The sequence below is a fragment of the Cyanistes caeruleus genome, chromosome 4 (assembly GCF_971803275.1).
Source record: "Cyanistes caeruleus chromosome 4, bCyaCae1.hap1.1, whole genome shotgun sequence".
Lineage (NCBI taxonomy): Eukaryota > Metazoa > Chordata > Aves > Passeriformes > Paridae > Cyanistes > Cyanistes caeruleus.
In genome coordinates this window covers 4,467,645-4,492,814 of record NC_141704.1, presented here as the reverse complement: position 1 = coordinate 4,492,814, position 25,170 = coordinate 4,467,645, and the positions used below count along the sequence as shown (strand labels likewise).

The 25,170-nt window shown below is 43.2% G+C and overlaps 1 protein-coding gene across 1 annotated transcript; it reads right to left on the bottom strand.

Moving 5' to 3' along the window:
• Positions 1-720: 720 nt before the first annotated feature.
• ITIH2 (inter-alpha-trypsin inhibitor heavy chain 2) lies at positions 721-24,767 on the bottom strand. The gene is made up of 21 exons (XM_023918773.2): positions 24,259-24,767; positions 22,629-22,703; positions 17,507-17,542; positions 16,572-16,744; positions 15,813-15,917; positions 15,336-15,498; positions 14,723-14,830; positions 13,885-14,013; positions 13,103-13,219; positions 11,757-11,925; positions 10,004-10,129; positions 8,837-9,018; positions 7,850-8,035; positions 6,738-6,877; positions 6,337-6,509; positions 5,390-5,524; positions 4,107-4,220; positions 2,944-3,142; positions 2,354-2,526; positions 1,356-1,467; positions 721-1,071 (listed from the first exon to the last, which is right to left on the bottom strand). The coding sequence occupies exons 1-21, from the start codon at positions 24,340-24,342 to the stop codon at positions 924-926; spliced, it is 2,847 nt and encodes a 948-aa protein (XP_023774541.2). The 5' UTR covers positions 24,343-24,767; the 3' UTR covers positions 721-923.
• Positions 24,768-25,170: the final 403 nt, after the last annotated feature.

Below are 25,170 nucleotides of genomic sequence, written 5' to 3'. Positions count from 1 at the left end.
GTTGAGAATGGCAAGGAGACTGAGTTCCTTTCCTAGATTAGGTCTGCTGAAAAGGATAAGACCAAAGTGTTTTAATAAGGTGTTTAAAAAGCAGGGTTTTGAATCCAGCTTTTGGTATACACACAGATATATTTGTTTCACTACTAATCTCATTCATTGCTGAATACTCCTGAAAAGTAAGTGATCTTTTGGGAGCTAAGCCCCCTGGAAGGGAAACTTTTAGTACTGAAGATTATTTGTATATAGTGTGAATGTTTCCTACATGGAAAGATTTGTATCTGCATGAAGCCCCATTCTGATTTTGAATTTTCACAAAAAGACTGGAAGCTGTCTGAGACTCATCTAATTAATTTCTTGCCAATATAGCAACAACAATTACTTCAAGGACCCTCCTCACCACTGGTTAATCCATCTTTAAATACTGGAGACTGCTCATGATACCCATTCCAGACCCAGATTCCTTTTCTGTTAAATTTCCTTTACTTAATGCACGTCCTTCATTTGCCCACTCCAACATTGTATGAACTTACATTTTCCCAGCAGTCTGGAAACACAAAGGTGTAAATATTAAATACGTATTAAATCTGGTCATGTGTGTTACCCACATTGCAGGAGTCACAACACTGTTACACCTCTATGAAATGATTATTAGAAAATAGTACAAATTTTTAATGGAGTTACAGCCCATTAAATCAGACACGGCTAGAGGAAGACACCTCCTCCAACCCAGCGTGTCACTTTATTACAGATTTCATTTCTCAGCAGAAAAGGGAGTTTACATGTCTTTGAAACACTGATAAAACAAAGCAAACAGTGGTGGGGTCGCCTCCAGTCACCCTGGTGTGACAGACTGACAGCTGCTGCTCAGAGGAGTTGTTTGGGCATGAAGGAGCAGGTGGGAATTTTTTGAACTGAACGATCATTCAGGGTTTCTTCATGAAGCTGTAGAGGTGGGGGACCAGGTAGTCCCTGTAGTGGCCATCGATGAAGCCTTTGCCGCTGTTGTGCACAAACCAGCACGGCACGTCAGTCCCCAGCACACGGTCTGTCCTGTAGTCCTTCTGCACACCCCTGCAGGGAGGACACCCAAAGCAAGGTCACAACTTGGCAAATAGGCAAGGAGACATTGGGCATCCTGCTCAATATTGGTGCTGCTCTGCCAAAGTGGGGAGATGTGTCTCCCACCCGCAGGAAGTGGAAATAACCACAAAACACAATTAAAATTACAGCTCTGTGACCTCATGGGCCTATTCTGGGGGGTTCCAGGCATTTTTCAAACCTGTCCAGTCAGATGCTGAGCAGCACTAAGGACAGAACTGATTTAGAAAGAGAGCAATAAAGCACATGATTCCTACCTGGTAACAGTGAACTTGTTGCCTTTCACTTCCATGATGGCTTGTGGTTTCTCTGGAGCTTGCCCAGGTGTTTGGTGGTGGATTGACACTTCTGGTTCAGACACAAACTGACCTGGTCAGGGAGAGGTTTAAAGCTGTTTGTGTGTCCTGACCTTTGAAGCTCCATGTCAGCTGCTGCCAGGCACTTTAGGAAAATCAAACTAGCTCCAGCAGGCAAACCAATCCTGTATGGATCACAGGGCACTCTGTCTCTCACTAATTGGGAGAACAACCTCTGCTCCTCAAAATGAGTTCTGCATGGGTCCAGGACTGAGCAAGTTGATTTGTCTTATGAACTGAGGCCTTGCTTTTGTTTTATACCACTGCCAGAAATGGCTGTCATTTAGGGAAGAGCTGATTACAGATTTCTGCACAGAAATCTCTGAAAGTTTTCAGGAGTTTGTTTTGGTCTTTTCATGTTCAATATGCAGCAGTTTAGCCAGGCAGGGAAAGTCCCATCTCAATGTCAACTAGTCAGGTCTGTTTCCAAAACATCCTCCCCAGCTGGAATAAAGAATAATCTCCTGGTCCCTGATGTTCCACAATGTCCTCGGAACTTCCAGAACATTACAGGAATTCCCCTATTCTCTTTTTGAATAATTTCCACACCTTTTCCATCAGGACACAGTCACCAACAAATTAACAGCATGAAGATGTGCCCAGGGGATGTTTAGGCTGGGTATTAGGGGTAGGTTTTTCACCCAGGGAATGGTTGGACACTGGAACAGGCTCCCCAGGAAGTGGTCACAGCACCAAACCAGAGCTGAGGAGCATTTGGAAAATGCTGTTAGGCACATGGCAGAATTCTTGGAAGTGTCCTGTGCAAGAGTTAGACTCCTTGTAGTTCCCTTCCAACTCAGGATATTTTATGCCTATGCTTCTATAAAATTCCCTCCAAGATCTGGCAAAACCCCTTCCCCTAGTGTCCCACCATTTCCACTCCCACCCCCAGCCTTTACCTATCAGCCCATGGGCTGCAGGAGAGAACTGGTTTTCGGGGGGAATGTAGATTCCCAGGAAGTCAACATTCACTGGGTGTTTCTTCCACACACGGTGCAGCAAAACCATGAAGGACATCTCCTCCCCCACAGTGATGGTAACGTTGCTTTCTTTCTTCACAGATATGAGGAGCCTGGCAGAGAGGGACCAAAGGGCAGGGTCAGCTCACACAACAGCTCTCAGCCCCTTGAGATGCTCTCAGGTATCCAGAACAATCCCACAGGGATGGCAGATATGTCAGAGGATCCATGAAAAACTCTGAGCCTTGGGAGTGGTACCCAGAGTTCTGGCAGGAAATGCCTAATAAACAGACACTTCACCCCCATAAGGCAACATAATTTCCCCTACAAATTTAAGCTCTTTCTACAGTGAATGCACATTTTGGATGTGGTCCTGTTGCCTAAACAGGGTTGTAGGGCATCCAGCATGGCTGACAGTTGTAAATCTGCAGGGGAAGCTCTCCTGGATGATGTGAGTCATGGCCTGGCAGAAGCCCTGAGGGTATCTCAAATAGAATTAGGTGAGAGCAGGTAAAAAACAATCAACTCACTGTTTCCGAATGATGTGCCCTGTGTCAGCCCAGGTCAGTGTGATGGCATAAGAGCCATCTTTCAGTGTTATTGTTTCTGTGGTGATCTCCACTTTCAGACCTTTCTTTTTGAAATAAAACCCAATTTTGCCAAAGTATGTGTTGAGTTTGTTATTCTCTGCTTTCTTGGCTCCGATGAGCTGCCCATTGACCACAACTCCTGTGAAGAGCAGAGAAAGAAATGTTGCCTCAGTCTTAAAGCACTGCCTGGAAACTTGGAGTTCTGATCTCAACAGGGAGCACCATGGGATCAACAGAAACAGGAACCCCTCTGAACCCCAGTTTTTCCAATTTTTCCAGCCAAGAGAAGAGAATAATTTAGCAAATTGCTTCCTGATGCTATTGTTCAATCCTTTAGCACAATAATCACAAAAACAATAAACAGGGAATTGCTGTTAAATCTTGCTGGGAGTAGGAGCAGAATCCCTTCAGGCCTAGTGTAAGGGATGCATAGGACAAGAGGAAATGGCCTCAGGTTGTGCCATGGGAGGTTTAGATTTGATATTAGGGAAGTTTCTTCACTGAAAGGGTGGTCACTGGAACAGGAATCCCAGGGAAATGGTGGAGTTGCCATCCCTAAAAATGTTCAAAAGATCTGTGGATGTGATGCTTGGGGACATGTTTCATGGTGGGGTTGGTCCATGTGTTTGGCTATCCTCACAGTGAAAAGGTTTTCTTGAGTTTCACCTGTTGCACCTCATTTCTGTAGCTTCTTGTCTCTTAGATCTGCACCATAGAGATGTGCAAGGCTTCACCTTCACCTTCTGATCACGTAGTTGAGAACAGCAACAAGACCCACCACAGATCCATTACTTCTTTTCTTTAGCTTGGTCAAACCCAGCTGTCTCAGCCTCTCCCTCTCTGTCCTCAGCTCCAGCCCCAAAATCATCTTGGTGGCCACCATTGAATTCAGTCTGATTTGTAAACATCTCTCTTGTACTGGCAAGGCCCAAACTGGACACGATACTCCAGATGTGGAAATAACCATTTTCCTCAGCTTGCTGGTCACAGTCCTGCCAGCACACAGTCCTCCCTGTAGGCAATTCCCTTGGTCCCTCTGAATACCTTTCAGACACAAGAGAAAAAATTTGTGCTGTAAAATAAACCATGTTTTACTCCCTTACCAGTGCCAGGATCAGAAACCAAGTTTAGGATCTTCCCAGGCTCCGAGTTGATATTGAAGCAGATGTTCCTTTGGCTCTTGGGCAGGTGTATGATGAAATGTGGGTCATTGTCCACTGAAACACGGAAAACAAACAAGTGTGAGAAGCAGGTCAACACCTGCCCTAGAGGGGAGAGACACAAGAGCTATTCAAAAGGATTTTGAAGCACTTTTTGGGACTCCTCATAGTAAAATGAGGGCACTTTCCACCCTAAGGTAGCCAAAAAAGTTCTCAGATGCTCCTCACAAAAGCCCCTCAAACACTTCCTCCTCATACAATTCCCTGGTTTAAGGGAAGGAAATGACATTCCTAGTTTGAGAGCTGACAAATGCAGTGAACCATGATGATGCCAGGTAAAGGCACATCCTGCCCACTAATCCCACTGAGGAATACAATCCAGGACCTGTTCTCACAGTATATTTAACAACCTGACAGAATTGGGCCCCTCAGAAATCCGTATGTCCTTTAAAATTTGCCTCAGATGAGACAAACACCTGCACCCATCACTGAAGGCAGCTGCTTCCAGTCCTGTCTTGCAGTGCAGAGCTCTGCCCAGCTCCTGCTGGGTTGGTGGCAGCTGAGATTTCCCTGTGCTGAGAAGGAGTTTGAGAGCTCTTTGTGTAATCACTACATAAATACACACATCACACACAGAGTTATTGTAGTAACACCATGTTTATGGGCAGCGGTTCTCACAGCTGGCTTGCTCAAATAAACTGCCACTAAACTGTGGCAAAGGCCCAAGAATTAACAGGATCCATCAGTCACCAGCAGCACTCAGAGATTTTTATCTGCCACAGAACATTTATCTGCCATTTACAGCAGCAGTAACTCTACAATAGCTTTCATCTGTCATTTACAATGGAGGTAACTTTGCTACTGCAGAGAAGCTAAAGTTAAGCTCAGCAAACAGCCCCAGCCTCAGGGAAGCACACAGCAGACCAGGAGGTCACTTAGATACTTTAGATCCTATTAGGATCCAAAATAGCTTCATCCTTGTAGCTTACAGCATATTTATGCAGGTTCATCTATTCAAAATCAAAATTACTCCATAATTTATAAAGATAAAGCTTATATCAGAAAGGACCTTAAAGACCAGGGCCAGGGACACCTTCCATTAGACCAGGCTGCTCAAATGCCCATCCAGCCTGGCGTAAAACATTTCTAGGGATGGTGGTGAGTCATTAGGCGATGAGTGTTGATGTGTCTGGTGTCCCTTGGCAGAGAAACGCTGTAGGTTTTACCTCTGTTGATGCTCAGGGAGGACACAGGTGGGCTCCTTTGCTCAGGCATGAAGCTGACTGGCACAGCTGTGACATTGGCCCAGGCTGGGATCCCCTTGTTGTTATTGGGTGCATTTGGAGTTAATCCCAGAGTACCTGTTAGATGACAGTCACAATTAGGGTTCTGTAAGTGCTGACATATGTAATGGTGTAATTTTTAGAGCACTGCAGTAGATCAAAGCCTGATGTTATACCAATGGAAAGCAGGTGCAGCACCATTTACAGTGGATTTGTGCAATGACATAAGGTTGGATTTGCTCCAGTGTCTTCACCAATGAAATATGACTTATGAGGGTAGATAGCTCACTGTAAGCTATCAGTGAAAAAATGGAGCCTGGCTTTTTATCTCTCACTCATGAGAGCAGCCCCCACCTTAGCACAGTCTTCCATGTAAGGGCTGAAGTGTTTTGCCAAGAAAAAAGTTGACTTTTAAAAATTCAGCATATGGTAAGAACTTTGTTGACTTAGGTCCTGAGTTTGAGGTGCCTGACAAAAGCAGGACTCTTCCTGTATACTCTGGGATGACCCATGTGAATAAAGGTTTCAAAGAAGTGAAAGCATTTATTATCTTTGATCATGTTCCTTTGCACTAGAGCTCTCTCTGCCTTTGCTATGGTGGAGACAGGAGAAAGTAACTTGTCCTGTCTCTCTCCCGATCAGTTCATGAAACAACATTACCTTAAACAATCCATGAAACTTGGTTTTAATATGCTGAGCTGACATTAACACCTGCTGACCCTGCTGTGAAGAGGAGTAAGGGGAAACAAGAGCTGGGGGACACCAGCAGGACTGAAGATTGCACAGGTCAAATCTCTGCCAGCATCTTCTTCCTTGTGTCCCTAATTCAGACCAGAGGCTGTTTTCACACAACAAGAGAGACGCAGTAATGGGCAGAGTGAGACACTGACCTGGGCAGCAGCCTTTCCTGGGGTCTTTGGGCTGGTCTGCCAGCATTATCTCATCCTTTTCAGCATTCTCAATCAGCATGGCTGTGAAGGGGGTGACAATGTGATGGTCCAGAGACATCTGCAGGATGGATTTGGTGATGTTCCTCTTCAAAGCTGCAGTGGGGGCTGCATTTCTGGGTGGGAACAGAAGCAGAACTCCCAGTTAGCAGCTCTACAAGGCAGCTGCCATGGCAATTCTGTCATGGAGGGGTCACAGAGCAAAGAGGTGTTGCAAGAGGAAAGGCTGAGAGGATTAATCCTGAACTGCTACATGACTCTCACTTGGGGTCCATGAGGTAAATCTCCATCACTTCATTCCCTCAGCCCCACAGGCAGGCCTGTTTGAGCACATTTCTCCTCACCTCTCTGCCATCATCTGGTTGACAGTCAGATAGGCCCACAGCTTCCTTGTGAATTCAGGATCTGCAAACTTGTCCTTCTTCATGAAACCATCCAGCTCTTCAACATCTCTCAGGGTTTCCATGACGAGCTCTGCATTTGCCTGTGCAGTCAGAGAGAGACAAAGATGAGGGACAGGAGCCAGGAGAATGGGGTGCCTTGAATTCCCCTCTTGGCAAGTGTTAAGGACCCACTCTGGCTCTGCCCTTGGTCACTTCTAGATCAAAAAGTCCCATTGGCCTGACTATAATGAGAGAGGAAATGTAGCAGGATGTTCTTTTGTTAAAGACACTTCTGTGGCAGTGGATAAAAGTAGTTCAAGGAGTTGTTAGCAGTAGCCCAAGAGGTACTAACTCATGCCAAAAGAAGAGGACCATGACAGAGCTCTATAATCCTCCCCTCAGGCTTTTTCACATCCAATTCCACTGAAGAACACAAACCAAATTCTACTTTCTCACAGAGACCCTTGGCCTGCACTGTGTTTTGGCAGGAAAAAATATTGGAGATGTTTGGGGTTTTTTCCAACAAATGATAACACCTAAGCCCTGTAAGAGTGCAGATAATTCCATTCCTCCTCAGAAAGAAACGTCTGGATTTAATATTTCCATCCCATCCCACTCCACCTGGAAGAACAGCCCTGAAAACATGGGGAAAATCTCATCACACATAAAAGGGCAGTGCTAGGACTTGATACGCTGTAGATCCACCAGCTTGAACTCCCTGATGGTGGGAATTTCAGTCATGAAAGGAGTTGCTTTAGGGGATCACTCCTGCATCTCCACAAAGCATGAAGGAAAATCCATACTTTTGTCTAGATTTAATCTTTTTGGTACATTTATTAGAAGGAAGTTCCTCTGGCAGGCTGCAGAGAGAAGAGAGTGACTGTTCCTGGCTGTACTTGAAGCTGTTGTGGAACAGTATTGGACAAACCCTCCATGAGTTTCCTCATGTTCCCACCAGGAACCCAAGCGGACAAAACCCTCTGCTGGTTAACTCTCAGCAGGGAGACTGTACACAGGAGGGAATGGACCAGCCCAAATGCCCTGAGCAGTTATCCAGGGACACCTTCACTCACTGCAGTCGCTGTGACGACGCTCTCCAAGTGCTGCAGGTTTTCTGTGTCGACCTTCCCAGCCACTACTATTTCTGAGCCACCAAAGTAGTTGTGGAAGCTGCTCTGGGTGACATCTGACACTGACTCCTGGGGGTAGTTGAACTGAATCTTCTTCAGAAGCGGGGTGGAGACCTGGTTGTAGAAATTCTGAGAGGGAAGGAGACAGAGAAGTGAGTTTGTTGTACATGAAGTGACTCTCTTGCACAGGCCACTCTTACTGAAAGGACTGCAGGTGATAAAACCTGGGGCTCTAATGAGCAAGAGGGAATTTCCTCATCTCATAGAATGCAGACTTCTTCATACTTGGCACACTTTTAAGGGGGTACAACAAGAATATCTGCACCAAGTCTTGTGAAAGTCAAAGGATGGTCAGAAGTCCATGGGCTGTGCTCATCCTAGACCTAAAAGTCTTGAGCACAAACGTGTGTGGGCCTGAATCCCTTCTCAGGATGGTCAGCTCTGGGCTACTGTGTAAGACAAACAGCTACTTTCCACCTAATTCTTGTACAGATGGTGAAATCAGGGAACAGTAACAGTATAAGGATGTCAGAGTTTGATCAGCAGCAATTCCTGCTCACTGATTTGGAGCCAGAGCTAGAGCTGAACTTCTTCTTACATTGGCTATGTCTGGATTATCATTTAACATTTATATCTCGGGTTTTGGTTAGTGATGAAATGGCCGAAAGTAACGTCCAGGCCTGAATTTTAATTCAGAAAATGTTTTTTTATAGTTAAAGCTGTTTTATAGAATACTAATCCTAGACAGGGAAGTAAAGAATGTGCTATAAATATTATTAAAACTGTAACTAGGACTGCTTAAGCTGAAATATGATTGATATCTTGCAGGACTCTCCAGAAGAAATTATGGATTTTGAGAACTTTTTGCTAGTGGATTTACAGCTGTGAACAGAACAGGAGAGTTTAAGAGGCAATGAGGCAGAAGATCACCTTCATTTGGAGAGAAGTCTCCTGATTTCCAAAAATCCTCTGGGCCATGCCACGGTTGTCGGTTGCGATTCTCTGCAGGAAATCGTAGTCTACGTCAAACCCAATCCCGAGGCAGAAGAGAGAGAATTCATCCTTTATGCTCTGCTTCACGTTCTTCTGGATTGTTGTCAGCTTCAGCTCACCTTGGAGACACAGAAAGGGTGACATTCACCTGAGCAACAGAAAAGTTTCCATCAAGGTGAGCAGGTTCCCGCTCTCCCTGTGTCTCTGGCTCTCTCTGGATATTAGGGAAATCTACACAGCAAGCTCAATGCCAAATTTCCATTGCCTACAGCAACATTTGAGCTTCTCCTGGACAGTGATTAACAAAGTGTTTGCACTGAAAACAATCCTTTTGGACATGTTTTTTGGTATCTGATGCATTTTCTTTGTATATCCGGGGCTCTTAATAACTTCCTAGGGAATTTGAAATTCTAGCACATCTAGAGTTCTCCCAGAATTAGTGATTGAAGCTCCCTGCAGATTAAGACATCTTCATGAAGACTTTACTTTGTTTCTCATACTTAAGACATTCTATGTCATCATTGGAACTTGTTTTATTTTCAGACTTATTTTTAATGGCAGACTTTTTGGAGCTGACATCTTCAAGTCAGCACTTGCTTTGACCTGTACCAAATCCAATCCAAATTAATTTCCTTTCCACTCTTTTTTCCTGATTTTCATGCTATGCTTGTGATTGCATAGATCTGTGTGAGCTATAAGTCACAGGAAATTTTTGTACAATCATAGGATCATAGAATGGTTTCTGTTGAAAAGAACCTTAAAGATCATCCAGTTCCAACCTCCCTGCTATGGCCAGGGATGCTTTCCACTAGACCAGGTTGTTCAAAAGCCCAATTTCTCTAAGGCTATTTTGATTACCTGTCCTACAGGACTTGTGCGCCTCTGTAATTTGCAAAAAGTCATAACCTGCATAACAGGCTGCTCATCTTTCAAAAGCTTCTGTGCAAAGCCCTGTGGCACTTTTAGCACTTGGCAAAAGAGCAGCACAAGCCATTGGAAGAAAGATTAATGGAAATTTTTAAGCTTACTGACAAATTGTCTATTTGTTGCTTTTCTTGGGCTTACCCCACCAGCCTTTGTTCTCGCCCAAAGCAGGATCCTTACCTACTGTTGGGTCTCCATCAGACACCAATACAATCATGGAAACTGAGTTTGGGTCCAACATGCCTAAACTTTTGGCTTCGTTCAGGATGAAAGTGGCTCGGAGAAGAGCTTCATTGATATTTGTGCCTGTCAAAGACACAATGAAGAAAAAAAAACCCAACTTGTTGAATCCAGATCAGTTCTAAGATTCTAGTGGAGTTAAGAAGGACAAGAGATGAGATCAAGGCAGCAAAACACCTCCTCTCTGATGTTTAGGTACACCTTTCTGCACTCTGGTTCCCTTTTTCATCCCAGGCTGCTGTCTTCATGAGGCCCCTCCACTCCCCCTCACTAATTCCAGTGTGACCCTTTCTAGTGTTGGGAACTATTTGGTGTGGGAAGAATTACTGGGTTTGCAGGCAGGTGATTGAATGAGAGCATGGAAACCTTCTTTTCTGGCCATCAGCCCGTTCCTTGGACAAGAAGAGGTGTATGTTTGCTGAACTTACCTGAGGTTTGATTTGTATCACAGAAGGAGCAGAGTAAGAAATCAGGATGAGAGGAGCAGAAATCTGAAGGCTGAGCAGTCAGAAAATAGGTATTTTCTTTGTCAAGAAAGAAAAAAATCAGCAGCTCCAGAGACAAGATGATAATAAAATGCTGGATTTAAACTGGCTTTGCTGGATTTTAAACTGGGAGCTGATCTCTAAGCTTACGTGTCAATTCTTTTGGGGTAACCAAGTCAGTCACTCATTTATCCAGCCTGGCTTCCTACTCCCAACACACTGATGATTTTGGACAGGTCTATAACTTCATGTTCATTGTAGTGAAAACTTCTGGAGATGAAGGTACCACAGCACCAGAAGGCTCTGATATTAGGGAGAGTCTCTCCACACTATTGATGCACAAATAACTGAATAACCCATCTAGAACTGCACTTCAAAGAGTGAAGAGGCAGACTAAAATAATCATAGGCCCCTTCGAAAGACCTGTACAGCTGCAAAAGGCATCTGTCCTTGTTTATCAGACAGAGGATGAAGGCACAAAAAGGATAAACAGCTTGCCCACATGGCATTTAGTAGCTCATAGAACCATTAAATCATTAATGTTGGAAATAACCTCTAAGATTCAGTCCAGCCATTAACCCCAGTCCACCACTAAACCATGTCCTTAAAATCCTTGTAGGACTTGTGGTCCTTCCCCAGCTCCATTACCCTTCTCTGGACATGCTCCAGCCCCTCAATGTCTTTCCTGTCACAAGGGACCCAAAACTGAGCATGGCACTTGAGGTGTGGCCTCAGCAGTGCCCAGCACAGGGGGAGCGTCACTAGCCTGGTCCTGCTGGCCACACAAGTGTCCAGGCCAGGACACCACTGGCTTTCCTGGCCACCTGGGCACACTGCTGGCTCATGTTCAGCTGGCTGTCAGCCCAGGGCATGTGATTGTGAATTCCCTGCTTAGGGGATATTTCATTGTCTTGTTTATCCAGGCTTATGAGATGGATTTCATCTTTCAGTGATGTCTGGGATCTCTGAGGTGGGAAGTAAGATAGATTAAAGGCAGCTGCTCTGTGGTCTGAGTTCTATCTAGAAGGAAATGCCATTCCATCCCCCAGTACAATAAACTGCAACTCTTGCTCTTTTTTAGGCATGCTTTTCCTGTTTTGGGAATCAGACTCTTGTTTAGGACTACTCTGGCAGTCTGAAGGCTGTCTGAGGTACCCACTCCTGTGATAAGCAGCTTCTGTGAGCACCCTGCAATCAGAACCTCATACCCCCGTTGGGATGGATTGTCTGGATGTACTTCTTAGCATCTTCCACCTGCGATGGGGTGGCTGAGACCAGATTGTCTCTCCAGCACCGAACGTTGTGGTTGAAGTCGATCAGGGAGAACTGGTCAGCAGCACGGAGCTCACTCAATATTGCCTTCATGGCCTCAATGGTCTGAGAAGTTTAAGAGAAGACAGGTTCAGGCTTTCTGCTGATGAAAACCTCTTCTTAACTTGTAACCACAGGCAAATATTAGCCTTTGAGGAATAAGCACGTGAGCACTGAAATCCAAATTAGCATCTGCTATCCAAATCTCTCTTTTTTTTTTTTTTTTTGACTTCTTACATAATGTCAAATTTTTCACCAAAGAAGCACAGAAAAATTGCAATTAGGAAGGATAAATTCATGTGGCTCAACTTGTTTAACTCCTACTAACACAGAGTGAAATGAAAGAGAGAAACATTTGTGGTTCAGGAGAGAGCAACTGCTCAGATCAGCTCAGGAGACTTAGCTCTGTCTGCAATGCTGGGTAACATCTCTTTGAAGATGTGTGATTTAAACAAGTGACAATTTACCTGTATCCCAGTTTTGCAGCACTGATTTCCCCAAGGAAGCAATCTGCCAAGCCTTACTATTGTGCTCTCAAGGAAATTCAAATATACCTGGATGATCCCCAGCTAATGTTTGTCTAGTCAGTTCTTAAAACCTTTCAATGACACATGATATGCAATCTCCTAAACTCCTCACTCAGACCTACAGAGTTTTCCCTAATATATAACATAAACCTCTCCTGCTGCAAATCCATCTGATTCCATCTTATTCTACCCTGGCTGAGCATGAAAGGCAGTTGATGAGTTTCCATTTCAGAACAATTGTTTGCATATTTGGAGGCTGATTATCTTTCTTGAAGCATTTTCTCTTGCAGACTAAAATATCTTATTTTAACATTTTTTCCCCTTTATGGGTTATGTTGTCTAAACAATCCTTAGTGGTCTTCAGAGGGCTGTCAACAATTCATCCATGTTTGGAAAGCAGGGATGTAGTATCCCCATTGAGACTTTCCCAGGATTCAGTATGGAGCATTAGAGAAAAGGGGGCCAGAGCCTTTGCAGAATATTTTGTGATCTGTCCATTAAAATTTATATTTAGAGTTAAAATCTGGCACCACCTCTTCCTTTAGTCATGGAAGAAACATTATAAATAATGGGGTAAAACCATTAAGTCCTTGATTCCAAATATTCTCCAAATTAAGCTGGTAATTTTACATGCCAGTGTGCTACAAAAGCGAATGGTAAAGCACTTGGGGAAAGTTGGCAGACTGCTCATTTTGCAACAGAGGTCAAACACTTACTTGTTTCATTTTTAGTCCCCACATCGAGCCACTGACATCTATAACAAATAAAATGTTTTTGGGCAGTGGATCAAGATTTTCCGGAGCAAAGAAGTGAATAAAATAGCCATTAAAAATCTGCAAAATAAAATTAAAAAATCACAATGAAATGAGCTGTAGAAAATATTTCAGAAAACTCAAGACAGTGACAGAGCAGAAAATTCTTATTTTCTTAATGAGCTAAATATTTTTCCTTATTGTCTTTCTTCTCTTCTTTATTGGCCAGTTCTAACTTTCAGCTCTGCACATCTCTGCAGCCTTACACCATTTTTACTCAATAAAAGCAGAGCCTGGTTCTCAGACCACTTCGATGCCCTAGCATAGGGAGAAATGAAAAAATACTTTGAAAAAGACTGTTCTGCCTGTAATAATTCAACCTCATAACTCAGCTTCATGCTAACATAAAAATAGTGATGTTCTGGTTGTCTCCTTGTGATGTATTGGTACAACATCCAATGACTCCATCCTCTGATTCTACATTAAATCACCAGAGTGCTGCCAGGTATAAAGACATTGGCTTTTGGACATGACAGGAATCTTCTCCTACTATATGTAAGCCCATGTCTTAGTCATAAATTAAATAAATCCATTCTGCCCACTTAAAATCCCTCTGTTCTTTCAATTGGATACAGAGCTCGTCCTCATGCTTATTCCCCTGAAGGATGAAGTTTAGCACATTTTGCTGAAGGACAGCAATTCCTTTATTCACAGCTCTCTGGTCCCAGCCGAGCAGCCACACTTACTTCCAGTTCTCCCCCCGTGGTTTCTCTGTTCACATCGTACTGCACCACAAAATTTCCATCCACAGCCGTGGACGAGCACTTGGGGCATTTTCGCTGTTGAGCCATTGTTGGCTTGAAAGAAACATGAGCCTTGGGATGAGGAGAGATCATCGGTCAGGCAGGTGTTGTGGGAGAGGGGGATGATTGACACAGAAACTTCACATCTTCATGAAATTCCTGATTCCACTGAACACTTTCCTGCTTTCATTATTTGTGGAAAATGGACTTTGTCACTTCAGAAGAAAAACAGCACTAAGGTTTGCCTGGATATGTTGATTCAGTAGTAGCAACTGTGACACAAATCACATGACCCCATCTACAGCACCAAATATTTCAACTAGAGTGTGCAAACCATTTCTATCAAGCAATACATTATTAACATTTTTCTAGCTGAAACTATCCACAATTTTATCAATATTTTTAATAGGTTTCTAATTGACATTTTTCCCCAAACAAAGAGGATTGCCATTTGTCTGTGAATTGAGTGGAAGAAAACATTTTCATTAGTTGTGTGATTGAGCATGCAGACATTATGGCATTTTTCTTCTGTTTTAAGTGGATAACTTGAAATTGCCTGAGAAGATAAGACTTAATATAGACACACAGTATCTCTGAAATAATTTGCTAAACTACAAATGGGGGTGAATTTGAATATCAGGAAGCAATACTGCCTGGCATATTACTATGGAATTAAAGACATTTTTGCATGCTTCCAGCAGGTACAAAAAATTGCCAGGACTGTGTAGAGTAAGTGTGAAAACTGAAGATTTTGTGCTATTTCCAGTCTGTGACTGGTTACCTTTTTCTCTCCCTTGGAGATGGTGGTGATTCCATCAAAATGATCTCCGAGTGAATTGGGAACATGCACATAGCGCAGTCCCTGCGGCTCAATGATGCGGACATCCACCTAAAGGCAGGAAGGGAGGACATTCATTGTGGAGAGCTGCCCCATCCCTGGAAGTGTTCAAGGCCAGGTTGGAGAGGGTTTGGAGCATCCTGGTCTAGTGAGGAACAAACATGTCCGGTCCCCAGTGATAAACACAGCTGAGAATCTCCTGAATCGTGACTGACTCACGTCAGAAGCAGTTGGGCAAACAAGCTTTGACATTTTTATACTCTTGTGTAAACTTGTCTTGAACAAACAATATTGCTATTTATTTGGAACAGTGCTTTTGACAAAAACTCCAGCTTCATGAGGTACTGTCCTATGGGAGCTGATGATCTCTGGTTGTCTCTCCACAACCATGATTTGTCTTAAAATCACAGAATGATTTGGGTTGGAAAGGATCCTGAAGTTCATCCAGTTCCAAGCCCCCTGCCATGGGCAGGGACACCTCCCTGAAAAACATGGGCACTTTCTCAGCAAGGATTCACCTGTGGGGTTCTTCCTACACACCCCAGCTCTGCTTTACCTCCATGTGCTTGGCCAGGCGTCCTGGCTTCACAGAGATGACGTGCTCGTAGGAGCTCAGCTTCCTTCGGATCATTTCATGGTAGTGAAGCTGGAACTGGATCCTCATTCCTGGGGGCACATTCACTTCGGTTTGGAAGTTTTCCATATCCAAGGCATTGCTCCTGAAAAGTCATCAGTGGGGTTATTTTGTGAAAATACAAGAAGAAAAAGCTTCTTTTCACTTTGGTTTAGATTGAGGGTTTGATTCTAACTGTGGCCTCTGCCAGGGAGCTGCAGTTGTCTGTTAGCACAGGGTGTTTTAGCAACCTGAAAGCTGAAACACAGTTGAAGTCTGTGACAATTAAATATCAGAGCTATTGTAAGTAAGCATTTTCCTTTCCAGGATTCCCCCTCAACTATTGCCTCCTGGGATGGATCATCTCAGTTCTCCTGTGAGTAAGCTCAGTACAAAATCCATATACCAGAGTGTTTATACCTGACTATTCCAGCAGCTTTGCCTTTGGCTTTTGCTTGAGCATACATTTTTCTGGCTTCAGATTTTTCCCGAATATGGCTGGTGAATGTGATACCATTGATATCCCTAGGAGAGAGAAGCACAGTCAGCTTGCAAAAGAAACTTTACAATCGAGGACTGTTTCTTCAGTTTACATCAGTGAAATCTAAGCTGGTGGGAAATGGAACAACAAGGTTCTTGCTTAACCCCAAAGTAATGAATTCTGATTTTCACTAGAGCTCTATCTTTTTCCCTATCTGATTTTTATTTCAAGTAGCCAGCACCATTGTGCTCTGAGGAGGATCTGCTCTCCTCCACCTCCTTCACACTTTCCCCATGCTCTGGGCAGGGAAGGCAGTTCCTGATATCATACTTGGTTTGGAACATGGATCAGGACTTCTCCTGACCAGCAAGCTGCCTGTCTGAACAGATACTGAACCAGGACAGCTTCTGTTCAGTGAGGGCTCTGATTTGGGTCTCTCTCCTTTGATCTGGCAAGGTGGGGGCTTAGTCTATTTGAGACTTTTGTCCATTTTTATTGATAATGACCAACGGCTCAATAATTACTGGAGAGGAAGACCTGGACAGACAGACAGAATGATGGTATGAACCTCTTGAGAAAGCCTGCAAAAATTATACTGAACCTGGAAAAAAATAAGAGCTTTTTGCATTTACAAATACTTCCTTCCCAGGCCGCTGAATGCTTCCAGAAGACGAGGCTGGTACCTGACCACTACTTACATGGTAAAGTTGTCAATGAAAGCTCCTTTGGGGACTTGCACATCAAACATGATGGGCTGTGGCCGCTTTGCATTGTTCACCATCTTGGCTTGGATCATTGTGTTGGCCAGCCGAGACGTGATGGTGGACTGAACCTTGTAGCTGTAAAGACCTATCTTGTCATCATCCTCCACCTGCATTTGACAAAATCACTCTATAAATTTAGGGTGCCACTGGAAAAAATGCGCTAAAGGACAATATAAATCTTTTTTTGTTGTTGTTGTTTTTTGGTTTTTGTTTTGTTTTGTTTTCAAACAAGTCTCAGTGCTACTTTTTAATTGCTACTCCTCACAATATGGCAGCTAGAGGAGACATGAGCTCAAGCTCAGGACATCTCCATATTTCACCTGGAAATTACGGCAGGATATTCATGTGAATATAGTTCATCATAATATTTCAGCTGAAAAAGGATATTTTTAAAGCAGGAATGTTTTCCTTGCTTTTCACCATGCAACCAGTGCTTGGAATGAATCTCTGAGTGCAATCCAGCATGGAAAGCTACACAGTAATCCTGAACATCATATAACGAGGAGGAGAGAGCTCACATTTTTAATCAAAGTCCTAAACAGAGGAGACTGGAAGCATTGGTTACTGACCTAGTGTTGTAAACGGTTAAACCACAGCAGGGGGATAACAGTATTTAAGTGTTTTATTAAGACATTGTCTAATCACTTTTGATGCTTATTTCTTCATATTTACCATACCCTTCTCCCTCCAAGAGCAGATGCATCAACAGTATTGTGCAAACATCTCTCTGTTTAAAGAAAATAGGTTAATACCCAACCGGCAGTAAAAACAAGGAACTGAACAAACAGAGGGATTGATTTCCAAAAAATGGTTAACCAGAAAATCACTTTGTTCAGTATTATTTATCACAGAGGAAGAAAAATGCTCACCAGATCTCCAACGTACCCCCAGTCAGATGTGCTCCGCTGGAAAAGAAAAACATGGAAGGAATATTCAGCAAAGCTAAGAACACTGACTGGTTGTTTCAAGACAGGGATCTAAAAATTGTTTTCTAAGATTATGAATCATAAGGTCATAGGGAATCACAGAACCATTACATTTGGAAAAAATATCTAAGATCAGGTCCAGCCATTACCCAGCATTGCCAGGGTCACCAAACATTTACTTTTTACATGATTTTTTGAATACTTCCAGCAATAGTGACTCCAGCACTTCCATGGGAAGCCTGTTGCAATTCCTGACAACCCTTTCGTGGAAGAATTGTTCCCCAATGTCCACCCTAAACCTCTCCTGGCACAACTTGAGGCCATTTCTTCTTGTCCTGTCCCTGTTCCCTGGGAGCTCCCTGACTCCCACCTGGCTGTCCCCTCCTGTCAGGGAGCTGTGCAGAGCCACAAGGTCCCCCTGATCCCCCTTTTCTCCAGGCTGAGCCCCTTCCCCAGCTCCCTCAGCTGCTCCTCCTCAGACTTGTGCTCCAGACTCTTACCCAGCTCTGTTGCCCTTTGGACATGAATGAGAATTAGTTTGAGTTCCCAGACAAAGTGTGAATATTCCTTTTGTCTTATTTCATGTATTTCTACATGGGATGTTGGAGCATGTGATTTCCCAGCTGTGCCTCAGAACCTTTCATAAACAGGACAGCTTTCTTCCTCTTTCTTTTTTTTTTTTTTTTTAAAGAAAACATTCTCTTCTAGAAAAACATTTTTCATGAAAGCATATCACGCTGACAGAAAGTCATCCTCAGGCACCCTTGTTTTTAACAGAAAAGTTCTCTTTGTTTTTCCATGAAAAGTGGAAAAAACGCAAACCCCAGACTTCTTTAGCTCACTTTATTGCCATTTACATTAGAAAATATTTATGTATTATATACAATATGCATGAATTAAAAAACCCATTGTGTAATCGATATTATATTTACATGCTTGTGCCTATGGAAGTTAATTATGCATGCATTACTTAGACGAAATTGCCCGTTAATGGTTGTGGTTTCCCCCCTGCCCTATGAATTGCTCCATTGGAAATTTCTATGGCAAGGTGCTGACATCTTGTGGCCATTCCAATAATTCTGTCTAATTCCCCCCCAAAAAATCTCCCTCTCATAAGGAATATTGATATTAATCCCCTGAAAGAGAATTTGGCTCACCTAGATGCAACTTTTTAAAGCAGAGATCTACTTTTATATTGTCATCAGAGCTAGGCCATCTCAGCTCTCCAGGGTCAAGAGGACCCAAAACCACAGAAGATGCTCATGAAAATAGCTTTAATCCCATGATTCACTGGAAGATTGCTCTGCAATTGTTAAGTTCATTTGAAGCTAATTAATATACTGTTCTAGGGAAATCTTGTGCTGTATAAGAGATGATGATGTCACGGCCAGTTTATTTTAAAGACACGATTTTAATGATGCTTTAAAGGTGGATGGAGAGACTGCAGGATTTCTGCCTGCCTGAGAACAAATGCAGGTTTTCATATTTTAGCTCTAAGGCACTACCTGAACTATTCAGACTGGGATTACAGGACATGGAAGTTTTTGGCTCTCTAGGGACCCTCTGTGAAGCCTGATGGACTGATGCTGTCACACCCCACAAACTTCACTCTACAGTGAACTGGACTGTCACACCTGATAAAGGACCAGACCAAGAAGAGTGATTTTTGGCCCCACACATACCTTTAGCATAGGGAACATCACCATCTTGAATACAAATTAAGATTAAACCAACATTAACTGAAACAAATTTAATTTTGGGAAGGCTTTGTTTTATTGGGGTACTGTTCTGGTTCTCAGCTTAGGGCTCCTGACCCACTTTAGGAATGGTGGTTAAAGCTTTCAGGATGCCCAGGTTTCCCTCCTGATAGCTCTTGGTGGAGAAGAGGGGGTAGCTGAAGGAGAAGGAGTTTATCACTGGTACATGTCATGACTCCCATGGCTGTTGTTAGAGATCAGACATGGGCTGGGCCAGACCTGGGAACTCAGAGGCTGCAGAGGGCAGCCACTCCAGCAGGTCAGGAGGACAGAGCTGTACCTTTGTCTTCAGGCACCTGAACCCCAGAATCAAGGAAACACAGAAGCACAGAATAGTTTGGGTTGGAAGGGACCCTAAAGACCCTTTAGTTCCTCCTCCCTTGCCATGGGCAGGGACACTCCACTAGATTAGGTTACTCCAAGCCCCATCCAACCTGGCCTTGAAGATCCTACTTCAGGTCTGAGTGCTGATGTGATCATTGAGAATGGGGACTTCTGTGGTACCTGAGACTCCTGCTATTTCCAGCATGAGGATTCATGGCTGATCTTTGCTTTTAAATCACATCCACACCTGTTGATCACTGCATAAAAACAGGATATTGAGCCATATCTCATACATGCCAAACTGCTAATCAGAATGAAGACAACATGTGCCTCAGGAACTGTTTGAAGGACAGATGTTGGGCTCTGTCTTCAGATTCTGAGATGCATCTTCTCCTGAAACCTGTGCAGGATATGGATATTCAACACTTCACAGTGATCTTTGTTCAAATCACTGTGCATGGACATTGCAGCTATTTAGTAAAATAAGGAGAGCAGAATCACAAATGTTCTGCATTTGACAGAAATGTCTTTTCTACTGGGGCATGAAAAATGTTGAAAAGAAGATGCTTGACATAAAAAACTAGAAAGAAGGTGTGATCTTCAAGTGTTCAAAGCCAAGCTGGACAGGACTTGAAGCAACCTGGTCTACTGGAAGGTTTCCTTGCCCATGGCAGAGGGTTGGAATCAGATGACCTTTCAGGTCCATTCCAACCCAAACCATTCCATGTTTCTGTGATTCTATGGTCTACCTGGAATGCCCTTCCAGTTCTTTGAGGTGCTATTCTCTCATAATTCACTTATTTTTCTGTAATTTCCTAAGCAGTTTTTTACACAATCCATTGCAGCCTCTTCACACTCTTTTCAGGGGATCCTCAGGGAAATGCAAGAAGAGAAATTTCAGACCTAAGACTTGGCAGAGCTTGTCTTCACAGTGCTGCAGATGGATCCTTGTCTGTTTGGCTACATTTACCCCTGGGAGCTGGGGGAGTCTCCAACCAGCTGATTTAGGAAGAGATTCTTCAGTGTGAGGGTGGTGAGGTCCTGGCACAGGATGTCCAGAGAAGTTGTGGCTGCCCAATCTCTGGAAGTGTTCAAGGCCAGGCTGGGTGGGGCTTGGAGCAACCTGGGATAGTGGAAGGTGTGGAAGGTGTTCCTCCTCATGGCAGAGAGGTTGGAATGAGATGAGCTTTAAAGTCCCTGCCAACCCAAGCTGCACCACGATTCTATCATCCCACCCTATCTCTTTCCCTATATCCCTCCTGTGCTGCTGCCCTTGGAGGGGAAACCAGGCAGGCAGAACAGTAAGGAAAAAGGTGTAAAAGGTGTGATCTCACCCATCTCTGGACAGCCAGACACCAGGACCCAGATCTGGGGGATGTGTTGCAGAACATCCCACCTCACAGGGTGCCTCACAGGTCTAGACACTTTATCTATCTCCAAAACAGAGATAACAGCTGTGCACCACCATATAGAGGTTCACAAGGTCACCTGCATTCCAGGCCACGGAACACTGCTGCTGTGGTCACGAGGACCATTCACACACCTGAGGCACAGCATTTTGGGAATTACTCAGGAGCAAGATAGCAGAATACCTTATCTGTACCTAGAAAACCATCCTCTGTATTTAGAGCCAATCAATAGGGGCTGCAGGGAGATCTGTTGTCTTGTTGCTAGTAACAGGTGAGCTCTTTGCAGAAAAGCATAGTGCTGAAAAAATAATTTGGGAGACAGCCTTCCTGTAGTGATGAACAGTAAATAACTGTTCCTGCTGCTGGCCAAGAGCTGCTGTCTCAAGATGATTTACACAGTTCAGTTTAATCTCATTTATTTTATTTTATTGCGACTAATATAGGAGTAGCTGAGATCTTAGTTCTACTGGTTTGCAAAGATTTATTTTATAGGTAAAGGATGGGAAATAATGTATGGGAATAAAAGTAATAACTGGTATAATTAAACCAGCAGTAGAATTGTAAATTACTGCATGCATATGTCTCTGCTTCTATGTATCCAGATTTTGGGAACAGAGGCAACATAATACATATGGCACTGGTACAGATACATTGGAAGATAATGATTCCCTGGAGAAGTGCAGCTAGAAGGAATTTCTGTTTAGATCATGATTCAATTATTTAAATACTGGACTGGCAAGTGTGAGAAGTCTTGATTCATACTCATGCCAAAATCTGCCATTTTCTTCCACTCTTACGCAGGCTTTAGGTATCAATAAGTTCCATCCAAAGCCTTAGGATAAAAGAAAATCAGGTTTGCCTGTGTGTAATTTCAAAGACTCTGGGAAATCCAACATTACTCAAGAGGATCTTTCGTTTTCACTACAATGAACAAGCTCAAGAAAAGCAGCACCAGAGCTTGGTGCAAGGTCCATTCTGATCATCATTTCTTTCATGCAGTGTAATGAAAAATTAATACATTCAAACAACTGATTTCATGAGTATTATCATTAATTGCTACTGTGTAAAACACAGAAAAGCTCTTGCAATGCTGCTCTAAATGTCTTCCAAGCCAACAGACTAAAATAATCTGCAACCCATCAGTGTGCTGGAAACAAATTTTCTTCTCAGATCTCAGGTGCCACCAGCTCATCACTGAGTGTCACTCTTTGTCCAGAGTTAAATATGAATGGACTGAATGTTTACAGCCTACACGTGCCAGTGTCTGAAGTCCTTTTCCACTTTCTCATGGAAAAACCTCACCCCTTTCAATGGGATTTTCCCCAGACATGAAGTTAGACAAATATCTCCACTGTTTATCCCCTCAGGAGCACAGGTACAGAACAAAGCCTTGTTGTGCTTAAGGGAGAGCAGCAGTTCTTGTCCCAGACAGAGATATGGAAGTCTCAATGCCTATGAAAACCAGCTGGTCCCACATGATTGTACACTCACAACCCTGGACATGGAGAAAGACACCTGGAGAGAGCTCCCAGCCATTCTGGCCTCCCTCCTCTGGAGCATTTCTGGGTACTGTACCTGGTACCTGCCCTTTCTCGCCTTGGAGCTTGAGGGAAATCCATCAATTTCCAGATCAATCAGGTTTTCCAGTTCCTAGAGGAGGGAGAAGAAGAAAGAGTTGCTGCTGCCGTACTGTTTGATTTATCCCTTGATTTATTATTGGTTAGCACTTTTCAGGAGAGTTCCAAAGGGAATTTACCTCCCCTGGATGCTAATGGGGAGCAGAAGCACAAACCATCTCAGTCCAAAATCCTCACACATTCAGCTTCCCTCAGTGGCCAACCAGCTCTATAAACTCCTGTAAAATCATGACCTTTACCATCATTTTACAGCCTTTCCTTCTGAAACAAGGAGTAATATTTAACATGAAATGACCACAAAGAGCAAGAGGATTATCACCAGGATGGGTCTAGCCATGGAAACTACAGCATTTTAGACACTGATCTTACTCAAAGGAAGTTCAGAGAATTTCTGCTCAAACCAGTAGAAATTGTCCCTGGTTTTACACCAATATACCTGAGAACTAAATTCCTCACAATGACAGCAAAAGAACATCAGGTCTTTTACAAGTGCACTGATTCATTTAGAAGTGTGGGTCACACCACAGTAATACTCTTAATTAAATTTTGTTATGAGCTTAATTTATAGCAATAAAGAAGTTTAAGTGCATGAATTCCTTTCTAACTTATGTGATAGCATACACACAAAGGTTTGTACAAAATTAATTTAAATTGTTTAAGCACACTGATGTTAAATTGATAAGGCGTCTACAATTAGAAAGAACCACAGGTGTTGAATATTCTTTCTGGGAATTATAAACCCAGTTTTAAAATCTCATTGAGTCAAGAAAATGGCTGTAAAAATAAGGAAAAATAGGATATCCCAGCTCACTGAAGATTTTTATTAATCCTGCAAAGGAAAAGAAAACCTCATATAATCCCTGCTGACTTCACAGAAATATTTCAAAACTACAGTGTGGAAATGGGTGTAGACACCAAATCTAAGTTCACCTGAGCCTAGGGGTTTAAATTTAGACTCAGTTTCAGAGTCAAAGCTACACCTATGCTTCTTTTTATCATTGTATTATCCCAAAAAAATGATGGTCTCTTTTATAAATTCTCTCATCCCTCTGCTGAGGAATGTGAAGTCAATAGGACATTCACTCTATATTTGAATTCTTGTTAACAAAAGCCCAATTCCATACAAAGCTTTGCTGAAGTTCACAGTGCTCCACACAGGAGGCTCCATCCACAAAGATGCCTAGGTGCCCTGTTTCTGCTTATTCCAGGGAAACAGGGTATAAAATATGCTGAAGGTCTGAGTACAGAAGCCCAATTATATGTTTAAAGGTTAAAACCACACCAGAAAAGGCAACACTGAAGAACATGAAACCTGCTTGCAATGAAATTTGGACTTAGGCTCACACTCTCCCCTTAATAATATTAAATAACAATAACAATAAGTTGCAATAATATTTAAAAAAAAAACCCCAGCATTACAAATGACAAATAAAGACCAATTATCAGAAAACTTTGCAGCTCAAAGTAGAAGAGAATTGTGAAGCAGTGACCCAGTTCTGCTCCCACGGCCGCTTCCGTCCAGGCTTCAGCAAGGAAGGGAGACCTGGGCCCTGCCTCCAAATACTCACATCTGGGATGTCATCAATAACCAGATCAAAGCCTCCCACTCCAGAAATGAGGAACAAAACCAGGAAGCTGCTCAGATTCTTCATTTTCTTCCTGCTTGTTTCCTCCTGAGAACAGCCTGCACAGGTACGGACACAAGTTCTTCCCTTCTCTGAGACAAGTTCAAGGAAACAGCCCAGGTTTATGCAGCATTTTGAGCAAAGTTCTGAAATGCTGACTTTGTTTAGGCTGTAGGTAAATATTAGCCTTGCAACACAAGCCTGAGCTGTGGTGCCTGAGCAAGGGTTATCCAAATAGTGTCTTCACTCGCCTCTGCCCTCGATAACAGCACTGGCTTGGATAGGCTCACTCCTTGCTTTTGTAGCTTCCTGTGGTGTTTGACTAATTTCCTGCTAGGCACAGAGCTTGCAGTATCCAAAAACTTCAAAAGCTCTCAGCAAGAACTCCAGCGTGTCTGTTTATAACAAGAGAGGCTAAGTTCGGTTCTCAGTGTGATGGAGGCAGCAATGTTGGGCTTCTCCAAAGGCCCTCCCACCCCACCAACCCACAGGGGCTGCCAGAGACCTTGGGCTTGGATCCTGAGCCACACAAATACCCTTTTATCCATTCTTCTGGGAAGAAAAAAATCATAGCTGATGATGTGATAGTTCTAATTTTCCAAAATTAGTCACATGAGAACATCTGATGAAATTTTCAGGTGCATGTTCTCTGGCTCCTGGGTGCTTTTGAAAGAGATTTTTTGCCCTCCTGGTTCTTTGGGTGCTTAAAGTGATGAGATAAAGAGAGCAAAGCAAAAAGGGGAAGGAAGGGAGGAAGATGCCTTTTGGGAAAATTTGTTGGGGTATCCCTTCCGCTCTACCCAAAGAAAGGATTGTTGGAGACATCTGAGCAGCTTCATTGCAAATGACAGAATT